Source organism: Miniopterus natalensis, chromosome 13, assembly GCF_054644295.1.
Source record: "Miniopterus natalensis isolate mMinNat1 chromosome 13, mMinNat1.hap1, whole genome shotgun sequence".
Taxonomy (NCBI): domain Eukaryota; kingdom Metazoa; phylum Chordata; class Mammalia; order Chiroptera; family Miniopteridae; genus Miniopterus; species Miniopterus natalensis.
Window position 1 is genome coordinate 38,058,397 of NC_142093.1, and position 14,965 is coordinate 38,073,361.

Sequence of the window (14,965 nt, forward strand, 5' to 3'; positions counted from 1 at the left end):
AAAATTCTAGAATAATTTAAGCATCAGAAAGCACTTAACATACATTAGTCACTGTATTATATTGTAGATGTTACATTAAGCATCTAATAGGAGAGCAAATGCAAACTCACAAGATGAAATATCACTAATAGTTTTCCAGGGAAGTCTTAGAAAACCAGAGAAAATGGAGACTATAGAGGTATCTCATTTTCAGTCTTTATTAAAGTCATTTCAAAATTATGTGTTCCACATTTCAAAAAAATAAGATACAAAAGAAAGGAACAGAGTGGAATAAGTCATTAACCTTAATTTTTTCTTTTTTAAATTGTGCTAAAATTCACATGCCATAAAATTCACCCCTGTAAAAAGTAAATTCAGTGGTTTTAATATATTGACAAAGGTATACAGCCATAACCACTGTCTAATTCCAGAATATTTTCATCATCCAAAAAGAAACCCAAAGTAGTCACTCCTTATTTCCCCCTTCCTCCAGCCCTGGCAACAGCCAACCCATTTTCTGTCTCTATTGGTTTGCTAATCTGGACTTTTCATATAAGTGGAAGAATATAATATATGGCCTTTTGTATCTGGCTTCTTTCATTTAGCATAATGTTTTCAAGGTTTGTCCATGTCTTAGCATGTGTTAGAACTTCATGGGTAAATAATATTCCCTTCTAAGAATAACATAGTCGTCAGCTGATGGACATTTTGGGCTATTATGAAGAATGTGAACATACATGTACAAGCTTTTGTGTAGACCTACATTTTCAGTTCTGTCAGATGTATACATAGGGGTGTAATTTCTGGGTCATAAGGTAACTCTGTGTTTAATTTTTTTCAGGAGCTACCGAACTATTTTACAAAGCACATACACCATGTTACATTCCCACCAGCAGTGTAGGAGGGCTCCAATTTCTTCACCAACACTTATTATCTGTCCCTCATATTGTAGCCATTCTAGTGAGGGTAGAGGGATATCTGGTTGTGGTTTTGATTTGCATTTCCCTAAGGACTAATGATGCTAAACATCATTTCATTCATTGACCTTATTAATCCTCAGAAAACAAACAGGATTAAACCCAACTGGTACCTGAATAAATGGCCACCTTGTCCTTCCCCTTTATTCCCTTTCTAAACCAAGATGTCATTTATTTATTCATTCAATAAGCTTATATTGAGACTGACTCAGCCCTGAGTTAGATACAGTCAAAGCTTCTGAAGAAATAGAGATGACGGCCTCTACCATCAGGAAGCTAAAATTATAATTGAGAATACGAGTGACAAGAGAATCATAATGAACATATGTCTTAAAGATACCTTTAAAAATATGTGTCTTAAAAGATTAGATTAAATATGGTTTTCAAGTAGAAATTCCTTCCTAAAGCCCTATAATCCCTAGACACCTCTTAAAAGCTTTAACCCAATGTGCAAATTGCCTAAGAACACTTAGCTGAGCATATTTCGAAGGGTAGGTTTGGGGCTTTGTGGATAAGGGGAGTTAAATCGCTATGTCCTGGTTCTCACTTGCTGGCGCATTCACTTGACAGGGTTTTGTTACATAACTTGTGTGTGTGATGAGCTGACATTCTAGTCGGGCTGCTGAGTCAGATGTTTGGGCTCTTCTGCAAACCACATGTGCGCACTAGCACAGCAACTGCACCCCGCAGGGTGGGAGCTCGCCTCCCCTGTGTTTCCAGAGCATTACCTCCTCCACCTTCCTCTCAGGCCTCGGGGGTTAAATTGTTGGGTTTCCACCATTGCCACGTCATGGGTTCCTGCTGTCTTTCTTCCTAAACACCGGGAGGCCGGGCCAACCAGAGGCGCGGGCAGCCTCTTTTATAGAGGACTCAGCAGCCGAGCCGGTAATGCTAGAACATGTGATGTTGTTAGAGAAGAGACCTCGGCACGCAGCCTGCATTTCCAGGGTCGTCTTCTTCTCCGCTGATCTTGGAGGAAACCAGAAGTAGGCACAGAAATGAGACAGAAAACATCTTGAATCAACAAAAGCGTTCAGTGGCAGATTTTTGGAAGCCTAGCATTCAAACTAAAACCAGAAAGAGGCTTCTATAGGTTTAATTTGAGTAAATAAGATACAAAGTGTTCTTCCACGATGTTGTTGAACCAGTGGTATCATGTCACAGATCCTTCTAAACTTAGCAATTGTGTATATGCATTAATATGATATATAAATACTTAATATTCATAGGACTTATGGTCCTGAAAGACCATATGCCCATGACCTTAATTAATACAGTTTTAAACTAAGGCAGTGAACACTTGGATACAAGTCCCAGTTTTGCTGCTTACTAATTTCTTGACCTTGGGCAAGTTCTTTAAAATGTCAGAATCTCAAGTTCCTTGTTATGGTTCATTATACTTGTAAAAAGCATTCTGTTCTCATTGTTCTCTTTGTGGCACATGCAGTGCCTCTGGGTTCTTTTGCTTCAGTTTCGGTTTCTTGCTGTCCATCCAGGCCAGCTCCACTTTTCTGCAAAATGGGCAAGCCTGCTTAAAATAAAAATAAAATAAGCTTTAAAAAAAATCACAACATCAATCTCTTAGATTAGTCATATGTCACAAGACAATGAGGATCCATTTTAGCATTGTGGTAAAGAACACAGTGGCCGAGCTCTGAGGACATGGCGTTTGATGCCTGACAGACCCCGATTCCAGCTCTGATTCTGACAGCTACTAGCTGTATGATGTTGGACAGATGACTTAACCTCACGAACCTCCGTTTTCTCATTTTCACCTCCTTGGGCTGTGGGGAGGTTTAAATGACATCAGACACATACAGCGCTGAGCACAGGGCCTGGCACCAAATGAGGGAGCAATTAACATCAGTTATTATTCTCTTGGCAAACAAGACCTCTCAGTTAGTTTCCTGGGAATTAAAGTGACATACACTCATGACATTTATTAAAGTTTGGAACAGTCCCATATGCTAGTCTTCTAATTGCATTCTTCCTCCAACAAAAATTTCTACTTGGATAGCAATTTACAGTTTAAGATCCACTTTCACAAAGATTGCATTTTTTCCTATGAATTTTAGTTGATTTCTTTTTTAATATGCCATGCAGCATTATCCCAAGCCCCAATTTTTATACACAGTAGGATGACAAAAGTAAAAGAAAGTGGAACATTGACTATTAGCTACCATCAAACTTAAGCAAAATTCCTAAACATTTTGCTAATTAATTAACAAGGGCTGGAGTTTTTTTGCCCCCTTGGTAGGACTATTTTTAAACTATCATTATTTCTACTTCATAAGGATTTTATTACCATGAATTGACTCAACATGCATTATGCCAACATGAAATTAATATGCAAGGCTAGAGACCTGTGATATGTATTCTCCATTCTATTCAGAGAGAAGTGAGTACTAACTACAGTAAGGGATCACCTGTAATTCAAACAGGTAACCCTTGACAACTGGTCATGGATAAACAAGACTCTGATATTTTGCTAACTTCAATTACCACTACATTACACAAGGTATGAGTACTGTGTGCCCTGCAGAGCAGGGGGGCCAAAGCAGTATCAAATAATTCTCGACTTAAAGGAATGTATTTCTAGTTGTGGAAGAAAAGACAAAAGAATAACACCAGATAGTATGTAATCACTGTTCAGGACAGACTGGGAATGCCAATGCCATGACATGTTAGGCACCTGAGAAATCCTTTCAAGGGCATCCAACATGTAAAAGAGACACAAGAGCAGTTGAGTTGATAGAAGAAACAGAGAGTCCTTCCTTCCCCTGTGGCCCTCAGGCTGCAGAGATCACAGTTTTTAAAATTTCGGTGACTTGAGAGGTGGGTAACATTTAAATGACAGAGACAGGGCGGAAAGCATTCCAGGGAGAAGGAACAGCAAGAGCAAAGGCAAGAAGGGAATTCAAAGTAAGAAGTCTTCCTTGTGGACTCTTAGTAAGTGACAAAAGGCACTCACATGGTCACTGGGTTTCTGACCGGAACTAACTTTCAAATATTTTAAGCCTGGTGAAATAGCTGACAAACACCCTAAATCAGAGAAGATGGGACATCCAAGGTTAATGACCTGCAGTCAAATAACGTGTCGTGTCGTTACTCTTCATTTCAGAATCATTTCAAGTAGTCGTGAGAGGGAATGGCTTTCGGCACGCTCGCAACGTGGACAGGGTCCTTTGCAGCTTCAAGATCAACGAGTCGGTCACCCTCAGTAAGTCCTTGCGGAGTTTGTGGGTTCCTTCAGCCTGCTCAGGGAAGGGAATGCCCAGCCCCATCCTCCAGCAGGGCCACCCCCGGGCAACCGTGCAAGGAAGGGTCTTCCCGCAGCGAGCACAGAGCGAGCCCCTGCCACACGCCGGCTCCCCTCGGGAAAGGCAGCAGGGCCCTCGTTTCCCAGTCCGCCAGCATGTGTACTGAGTTACCCCCTCCCCGGCGGCAGCGCCAGTGCTGACTGGTGAGGGGGTATAAAGCTTGACTTTTCCGTAACGAAGTATTGGGGACTCTCAAGCACAGGAGTGAAAAATAGATGGTCTAAACTTATTCGTTCGGAATGAACCAAAAGCCACACTGTAAGGCTTGCATGTGTAGATGCTGGAATTCTTCTGAGCCTGGATGATTCTTGCTTGGAGTTGCCAAGAAACTCATCATAGTGAATATCTGACATGAAATACAGGAATATGAAAGTAAAACTAAGTGCATTTCATGCAAAAGATGAATTATCATAACCTTGGCACTTTCACAAGACATTTGTAGCAAGAAAGTTCTTAATTTAAAGACATGTGTGATTCGTGCAGCTGTCCAGGAGCCAAGGGGAAGACTGACTGCGGGAGGACAGATGTCCAAGAAGCCTGGTTATTATTTGCATCTGGCATCCATCATACAGAAAGTTATTGATTCATTATCTGCAGTGATGAACAGTAATAATATACTGCATTTTCTACAGTGCTATGTGCTTTTAAATGCTTCACATCTTTTTGCCACAACAGCCCTGGGAGATAGAAAGAGAACAGAGGACCAGGAGGACACACACATTTATTGACCTGCCCCTTACCCCTAGTTTTGCCCCCCTGATAGCCTTATGGAGTAGGTAATACCCTGCTTTTACAGAGGAAGAATTGAAGGGTATGCCTTTTTTCCCCTCCTTGCCATCTTAAAACCCACTTGAGTATTTAAACAGAGATATGCAATGGCTTCCTTACAAACATCTGGAATTCCTGGCCTTGGAGTAATTCCAAACATTTGAAACATTTGGTTAGCTTTCTTAATACTTGGAAAGACTCTCACGTCTCCAAAAAGTATTTGCTATTCGAAAACATTTTGAAATATCCCTGAGTAGTCCCAGTGTGAAAGTTGAGTGTGCGCCCCCTACAGAGTTCTTTCATTTTTATAGTATATATTTCCTCTCTCAAGATTTTTTTCCTAAATGCTGCATTATGTTTTATAACAACAAGAAAATATAAGTGTTGTTATTAATTAGAAAAAGACTAATTAAAAGCCTAATAATGAAGGTAAGGCTGTTGTGGCTCTCTAGCCTGCACAAACATAATACAGGCCTCAGAGTCTTCAACAAATAATACAGTAGCAGATTATATGAAGCAAAACTGTTAAACATAAAAGAACAAATTGAAAATGAATATTTATAGTGAGAGGTATTAACATGATTTTGTGAGTCTTTGAATAAAAAATGAAAGATACATATACCTTTTTAAATGGCTATGAACATCCTTAAACATTTATTATACTAAGACACAAGTAAAATGCCAACATATTAATGCCAAAAATTAAAAATTATTTAAATATATTCTTAGATGATAAGTATAACCAGAAAATAAAAAACATAGGTTAACACCCACTTTCTTTGCCTTTTCTTAAAAATAACATCAATGAATCAACCACTTAGAAATCCAAAACAATTTCTGGACATGTGGTTGATATAATAGGTCCAGAAATTCTAGGTAAAATATGGTTTTAAAAGTTGTAACATGTGACTTTGTTCAAAGGAATGAGGAGGAAACCCTTAGGTACAGGAAGCAAATAGGGAATGCATAATCTAAGCAGAAAGCTAAGCTCTGTGGACTCCAGGCCTGCAGGTCTGCAGGTCATGATCCTTATACTGATGCAAATACAGGACACCAGTTTGTGCAAAGCAGTGGGCAAGAACAGAATGCCCTGCAGAAATTAAGCTACAAAGGACTGCACCACACAGTAAATGAGGACTGGAAAAGCTGTTCATGAATCAAGGCAGAAGAATAAAGGTAAGATATTATACCACCCAAAATGTGTCCATGACCATCCTGATCTGTGGCCCTGGCAGAGGCAGTGGACGTCCAGCCCAACCTACAGCATTCCTGCAGTCAACAACCCCCTCCAAAGATGGGCTCACAGTACCAAATGGCAAACAATATAAAGATGGACGAAAGAAACAAGAGGAGAAGCAAGAAAAGGGGAACAGAGAACAATTTGAAAGAGAATGTATAATAAACACATTTAAAGTGTATAAAGAGATAAAACATACCAAAGGGGCAGAACATTAAACAAAGGCAGATTTTCAGAAGAACATAGTGTAAATTCTAGAACTGAAAAAGTTTATTCTCTGAAATACAACTTAATAGATGAATTAAGCAGTGTGATTAGACACAGATGAAGATGAAATGCATGAACTGGAAGAGAGATACGAAGAAATCCTACCCCTCCCTCCCCACCCAAAGCACCAGACCCAGATTTTTTTCACCCAAGTTTTACCGGACTTTAAGGGACAGACGGCCAGTATCTGATATGGGTCCAGGTATTTTAGCCATAAACATCTTTGTCATAAACATTTTTACCACAAGCATTTCACTGCAAACATATTTGCTGAACACTAATTGGCACTAGGGCAATTTTTCTGTAAAGGATAAAACAACTGGTTGACAGTTTGCTGTACCTTTGGCAAACTTAATGTGTTTAAGCTAGTTGTCAGTTTCATTTGTCCATTGGCGGAGTTCTTGTGCAGTTATACCCATTTTTATGTTATGTCTAAATATTAGCCCTCATAATGGTCTATCCAGTGACAAGTAGACATAATGGTCTTAAAATACTGGACAATAACAACAACTATGAAGCCAGATTGCACACTATTCTAGAAAATGATCACATATCAGTTTTCAAATCCTTAGGTGAACACAATCATCTCTTCCACCCATCAGAATCAAAAGTTTGCCAAGCTATAGCAAATATAAGAGAAGCAGCTACTAACTCACAGTCTTCAAGAGCATTAATAATCAATTATTTATTTGGAAGCTCATATCTCTTTAAAAGAAGTAAGAAATTGGGACAAAAACAGAAAAATGCTATGCCGAGCAAGAAGACAAAACAACAAACAAAAATGTATAATATTGTGAACAATGTAGTTTTGTTTTTCACAGTAAAGTCTTTTTAAGTTTGTTATTAATTTTTTATTTTTCAGTCTATCTTTTTAAATTTCCCTTTTTTATTTTTTATTATTTTATCTTTTCCAGTGAAATTGCCATAGGTCAATTCACGTTTGCAGCAAAAGATATCTACAGTAAAGATGCTTATGGCAAAAATTACCAGACATGAGTACAGGGACTGGAACCAAACCACCCAGGAAAAGAATCCTAGCTCTCTCTTAAAGTTGTGTCACCATGGCATGTTACTGAACATCCTCATGCCTGAATTTCTCTATCCGTAAAATAATATGACAATAATAGCACCCCTATCATGGATTGTTTTGAGGTTTAACGTGGGAAGCGAACAGGATCTGGCACACAACAAACTGTGGATCAATGTTGACTGCTGCTATTAATTTATTATTATCATGATCACTATTATTAAATGGAACAGCAACTAAGTATCATAAAGAAACAGTTGTCTTCAAGTTAATATTTACTTTTAATACAATCTAATGGGACTTTTTAAGTTAACAGTATAATTCTAAAGTTTATATGGAAGAGTAAACATATAAGAATAGCCAAGAAAAAATGTGGAAACTTGCCCTAGCCAATTTTAAGATGTATACAAAGTAATTGAAACAATGGATGGCTGATGCCACAAAAGGCAAACTGAGCATTGGAACAGGAAAAGCAAAGTCCATAAACAAAGCCAAACACTTAAGTTAGTTTAGTATAAAATAAAGTAACCTTTCTAGCTGAGGGGAAAGAGTATATTATTCAAAAAATGGTGTTGAGACAATTGGCTAACCACTTGGAAAAACAATTAAGTTCATTTTTATCTCACACCTTAAATCTAAACAAATTCCAGATGAAGAATTTAAATGTGAACATGAAACTATAAAAATTCTAGATGGAAACAAAAATATTTACATAATTTACCAGTGGAGAAAGACTTTTTAAGCATAACACTGAAGGGAGATGCCATAAAAGAAAAATTTGAAAGTTTGAGTACATATTTTTTTAATTTTCCTCTTACACTCCTTGCAAAATCTAAAGAGAAGCAGAACACTGGCAAAATTATTTATAAAACATGTAACAAACAAAGAGCCAATAACCTTCATACACACAGGCAGCTCTTAAAAATCAGCGGGCGGGGGGCGGGGGGCGGGGGGGGGGGGGGAGTGACCACATTAATGGGTAAAAGATATGAAAAGGAAATTTACAAGAAAAACAATGGTCAATAAGCATATGAAAAATGCTACTATAACCAAGGAAAGTCAAATTGAAATAATCTATCAAACTAACAAAGATTAACAGAAATACAACCCCCCATATAGGCAAAGATAAAGGGAAGTCAGTGTTTTTATTCATCATTAGTGAGAGACCACTAAGTCTTTTGTAAGTCAATTCTTAAAATGAATCAATTGCTTTTATACATTTTGGACCCAGAATTTCAATTTCAACTTCGTCAAAAGGAAATGATTGGGAATGTTTACAAAGACTTGGCTACAAGATGTTCATCGTAATATTGCTAATGATAGCAAAAGAGGAGCAGAGCAAAAGAGGGGAGGGGAGGGGAGGGGAGGGGAGGGGAGGGGAGGGGAGGGGAGGGGAGGGGAGGGGAGGGGAGGGGAGGGGAGGGGAGGGGAGGGGAGGGGAGGGGAGGGGAGGGGAGGGGAGGGGAGGGGAGGGGAGGGGAGGGGAGGGGAGGGGAGGAAGAGCCAAAACATCTAAAGGGTAACAACAAATGTTTAACAATAGATAATTTGTTATATAAATTACACTTTACTCCTAAACAATTAAATAATGTTGTGGGAAAGAAGAATTACTGATGTGGGGAAATGTTAATGATGTAGCTTTGTGTGTTAAAAATAAGTTACAAAGAGTATCGGATGCACGAGACTAAAAGACATCCGTTGAAATGTTAACAGTAGTTACTTCTGAATGAGACCACTCTTAATTTTTACTTTCTTCTTTCTATCTGTATTTTCTAAACTTTCTACAATCACCGGTCCTTGTGTAATAAGAAAAAAAGTACAACCATTATTTAAAATTTAATTTTAAAATTTTTGTTAATTTTTTAAGCCTAGCACACATCTTAAGTTAGCATTTGGTTGGCTCTCCAATGACCAGGCTGAACTCACTCCTGGCCAAAAAAATATCTTGGAAATCTTCACACGAACTTTATTTATTCTGGCTGCACTTTTCCTACTCCAGTATTCAGTGTTTTGTGCCAAGAAAAGATCCACTTTCAATTGGAAATCCATTTACAGAGAGATTAGAATACTAAAAAGGAGACACTGGGGTATGAGCTGAGAAATGATCCATTTTAATGAACAGTAAATTTTTAAAATTTGACTTTTTTACTAATGCAATAATAAAAAACATGCTAGACTACCCTGGTGTTGTGTGGAGATGTATGAGGTATGGCCATAAACAAAAGAAATTTGTTTTTAACAAACTCACTAAAATTCCATTTATAAGCCATGTGAGAAATCAGATTCCCGGATTTATAGACACACTTCTTTTTTTTTTTTTTTTTGATGCAAAAAATGTTATTTCCCAGCTTGATCTCCAACATTATTCACTAGACATGGCTCTGGTTTACTTTCTGTTCACTCTCCAAAGGATAAAACTTTGCCCTCTTTGAACAGAGTTTTTCAAACTGAACATTAATCATGAAGGCAATTCTAGGAGTTCCAAAGAGCGGGTCAGCTTCCCAGGAGAAAGAGAGACAACACTCGCTGGAATGTAGAAGTCCCAGTGTGCTTGTTTTTAAAAATCTGTCCAATTATCCAGAAACTATACTTTATCTTAGAAAACATCTGGTCCCCCCGGGGTGCTGTGGGCACCCTAAGGAGAGTGTTGACCTGCACCTATGGTGGCAGATGGGGAGGGAGGGAGAGGGAAAGAGAGCACAAAACTTCCCAAACAAAAGCCTGTTGTTTCCTGCCTCACTGGTTAGAGTGTTGCATCTGTTGGCCAAGGGTACTTAGTGCAATTTAGATGCATACCTGGGAGTCTGATGTTGTATGAAGATGATGGGATGTCACTTTGTGCAACTCAGAATGAAGAGATGCAACATAGCATCTCGCCTCGTGGTTCTTAATTGGGCGGCACAGCAGAGTCACCAGGGAGCTTCATCCCAGTGAGAGCAGCCACTGAGGAGCACCTGCCCTGTGCCCTCCCCCACCTACCTCGTTCCATCCTTGCAGCAGCCCAGTGAAGGAGTTCGTCGTATCCCCATTTTGCTGACAAGGGAATTGAAAGTCAGAGAGATGAAGTGCCCAAGGTCACCCAGATGGCAGAAGGTAGAAGCCATTTGGACCCCAGGCAGCCTACTCCTGAGGGGTTTGACCTCTTCTCAACATTGCTTCCAAAACACAGATCCCCATAGATCCTTAGGTCCTCTGACTCTGAATATCCATGTAACTCTGAGCACTGGTCCCTCACCAGCCCCCCTTGTTTTGCAGACAGAAACCTCAGCTCACAAAGATTTAGCTATTTGCCCAAGGTCACAGAGCATATTAGAGTCAAGACTTAAACCCAGATTCAAGGAAAAGGCCCTGGACCAGGGAAGGAAGAGCCCCAGCCCACGCTGACTTTGTGTCAGTGTATGCAGCTGACTGTGTGCTCTCAGGCCGGCTCCTCTTCGGTGTGGCCCCTCTTCCTTGAACGTCAGGAGCTTCTCGTGCATCTGGTGGTGTTTCCCCTTGCTCCTGCTTTCAGAGGGAGCTCGGGCTTTGCCCATTCATTTCTGAAGTGGCCCCTGATGAGATTGCGTTAGTGCATGTTCCCATTCTTCAGGCCCAGACAAAAATATAGATAAGTGGAAATGTATTGTAGTTTTGTTTGGTCAGACAAAAGCCCCAGTAATCTGGGAAGGAGTAGGGATTTTAAAAAGGAGTTGCCACCAGAGATAATTAGGTGGGGAAGATTTTCATTTGGGGGCAAAAAACTTCTTCCAGGGGGTGAGTTTACACAGTTCAAAGTTTGCAACAGCAGTCCCTGGCCGACAGTCACCCTTGGTGTCGCCCTTGCTCTATCAAGTGTGCAGTTGCCTCCAAGCGAACACTGTAAGCTGCATGTGGACTCTGGCAAGCAGTGTGCTTGTTTGAGGCATGGTTGGGGGAGAGATTTGCTTATGAACTTCCCTGAAACTTATTTTCGCCCAGCCCTGCTGTCCTGATAGGGAAAGCTGCACCCCCTCTACTTCTGCACCACACAGCTGGACTTGCAGGGACTGTTCCCTTCCTCACGTAATAGTGCTTTATCACTTCAATAGGATGATGAAGGAGAAAGTAATTAACACAGAGATGGGCCAAACTTGTGGAAACGCCAGCGCAGGCAGGTTAATAATCCATGCCCCCTTATAACTGACATTCTTTAAATATTTGCTCAACATTCATTTAGAAGAAAAGTTGAGTACTGCTGAGGGAATGGAAGACAAAGAGTGTTACCTGTGGCTTTCTCGTCTGTGCAATTCAGCTCTGGCCCCTAATGTGCATACAGCAGCAGCTTAGTGACATCCACTGATACTCCAGTGTGTACATGGAGCCTCCATCTCACCCCTCTTCTTAGTTTCTGTGTAGGTTTGTGTTCTTTAAGAGCAGCCAGTATTTGCCTAGTTCATGGCCATGATTGTGTGGAAGGCTTTGGCCATCTTTGTAGACTTGCTCCTCAATCCCAGTTCCAAGGTAAAACTCTTCCAAACCTAATTGTGCACAGCTGCAAGAGCTTGTGTGTCAGGAGACACATACCTTGTGCATGAATCCCGAATTGTCTTCAACCAAGGAAAAACAAAGCTTTAAAAAGTATATTTATCCTTAGTCAATTGCAGCTGTCTTGAGTGCACCACTTATTCGGACTTCAAGCTTAGAAAATTTTTAAAGGTTGATGTTTTGCTTAGAAGATAATTTGTAAGTTTTATAAATGTCAACAGTCAAGAATTTTTGGTGTAGATTTATTGAAAGGATAAAGTGTTTTGCAAGAGCCCTGAGCCCCATTATCTTCATGTCGTTTCCATGCAACACCTAAAACTGCCCCTGTTAACTTCAGATAGAGATGAATGCCAAATGCCATCACATTTTGTGTAATATGATTCCAATTATGTAAAAAAACAATATGCATGGAAAAAATCTGAATAGTGTACCCCAAAACATTAACAACATTTATCACTGGAAATTAGGACTGCCAAGGATTTTGTTTCTTTTTGTATACCTCTCTGTATTTCTCAACTTCTCACACTAAACATGTATTACTTTTATAATTAATAAAAATAACAGTAACTGTAAGAAACCAGATTAGCTGGACTGAAGACCAATTCTAAAAGCTGGTATGCCCGTAACTGTGAGGATCACAACCTTGTGTGGAACTGGGAAATATGTAACCCCAAAAAGACAATCCAGAGACTGGCAGGGCTGCTGCCTCCTGTCCCTTAGCTCCGTTGGGAATAGACTCATGGTCCCTCACCTTATACTTTCTCTCCTGGGTCCACCATGTAATCTTGATCCTCATGTACACAGCGACCCAGATAACCCACTTCATTTTCTTCTAAGACTGCATTCAGCTAAGTCCTATATTGCTATTTATAGGTAAGGTGTTCTGACTCTATAACCTTCCCACCCACAGCAGCTCAGAACCTCAGCAGCAATCTAAGCCCCACTTCTGGAGCACCCCATTTCAGTTATAAAGCCCCACCGTGCAGAGTGGCCCTGGTGCTGTGCCACCTATCTAGGCAAACCTGGACCCATCGAAACCTGCATGGAGGAATTTACCAAGGAACTCTCTCTTCCTTACTCCAACCAGGTGGCTTCCAGTGGCCCTTGAACTGTTATGCTCTCTACCTCCTCTACCCATCATCCTATAACACCTCTGAACTTTCCTGAGCATTCTACCAGTACCGTGGGGGCTGTGAACCACCCATAATATCTGTAGGACTCTCTACAAGGGGCCAAAGAAAGATATAAAGCCGTGGTAGTCATACCAGGATTTCTAACCTTGGCACTCTCAACATTTTTGGCCAGAAAATTCTTTGGTGAGGGTAGAGGGATGCCCTGTGCATTGAAGGGTATTTAACACTATCCCTGGTCTCTACTTACTAAATGCCAATAATACTCCTCCCCCAGTTTGACAACCAAAAATGTCCCAGACATCGTCAACTGTCCCCTGAAGAACAAAATCACCCCTGTTGGAGAACCATTACACTATGTACATGTCCACAGATCCTTTCTGGGTAGAGGATTTTCTTCTTATCACACCTACACCATATAGCCCTAACACAACACAGTTGATAAGCTGCAAGACCTACTCAGTTTGCACACACATTCACATCTTGTGTTTTACAGGTGCCTCAGACAGTGGGCCCAGAAGTGTCCTACTTTACTAATAACAGTTGACATATGTCAAGTGCTTATGAAGTATTGAGCATTTAATCACATCATCTCATTAAAATATATAACCACCTATGAAATTAGTATTGTTCCCATCTTATAGGTGAGAACTCTGGGTTACGGACAGGGCTACGTAGCCAGTGGGTGGCAGAGCTGTGATGGGACACCAGAGCGCAGGCTCCTAATATGCCCATTAATCCTCATCTTTCTCCAACCTGCCCTAGAGAACAGGAAGGGAAACCAAAAGATGTGTCCGTGGTACCTATAACAAATAGGAACTGGTGAAATAGTTAGGTATAAGCCAGGGAACTTACCTGGAACCTGTTGGCCAAGCTCATTGCCTAATCTCATAGTCACTAGACAGTGAGGGCTTCTAATGAAATCTTGCAACAACTCCAGGCCAGGAAAGGGGTAGGTAGGTATGGGTCATATCTGAGGGAAAGGATGGTGGCCAGCTTGGTTCTGCCACGTTATAGGCATCCTTCTGGCTTCGGCTGGGCAGGAGAGGACACTACAATGGATATTTTATGTTCTAAGGACTGTTCCCAACTTGGCCCCACCCACCTGCACTTCACTACCATCTCTCCCTATTCTATTTTGACTCTTGGTTCTCATTGCTCCAAACTCAGAACCACTGTTCAGCCTTTCCAAGTAGAAGCTACTCTCTCCACTTCCATAATTTCTGCTTTGTCCCCTGATGGAGAGTTTAATGTCTTCTAACAAAAAAAATCCATAGGCTTATTATCTCACCACCTATAAAAACCTTCCAGCCCAGGGCCTGAAACATAGTACATGTCCAATAAATGTTAGTTTCTTTCTACTCTAAGCAATGGATCTCTTTTAGCTTTGCAGAACTCCCAAGTTTGTGAACTGTCATTGCAGGAGCCCCAGTGGGGAAATCTACAACCTTTTTTCTGTTTGGGGTTCCAGAAAGCTCAACCTAGATGCTTTGAAATTCACCAACCTGGAGTCCTGAGGAATGTGATTTTATTTCAGGTTTTTGCACAATATTTGAAAAGCCTAACTTATTTTTAAAGCTGGCTACTTTTGAAGGCAGTGAAAGGGTAGAAACATCCAGCCTAACTCTAGCCTTTCTGTTCTCATTCAGAGACACATTCCCAAACTAGCTGATAATTTGGTGCTGAACAGTTATACTTGGCTCAGGGATGCCATAAAAATGCTCCCTCCACCCAGGGGAGATTGGGAGAAAGAGCAG

General features: G+C 40.5%; 1 protein-coding gene across 1 annotated transcript in view; it reads left to right on the forward strand.

The window, feature by feature from the left end:
* ANTXR1 (ANTXR cell adhesion molecule 1) overlaps nucleotides 1-14,965 on the forward strand; it is a 196,480-nt gene that overhangs the window by 72,637 nt on the left and 108,878 nt on the right. Inside the window, exon 10 of the mRNA XM_087823606.1 lies at nucleotides 4,078-4,176. Coding sequence (XP_087679732.1) covers nucleotides 4,078-4,176 — 99 coding nt within the window. The remainder of the gene's footprint in view (nucleotides 1-4,077; nucleotides 4,177-14,965) is intronic.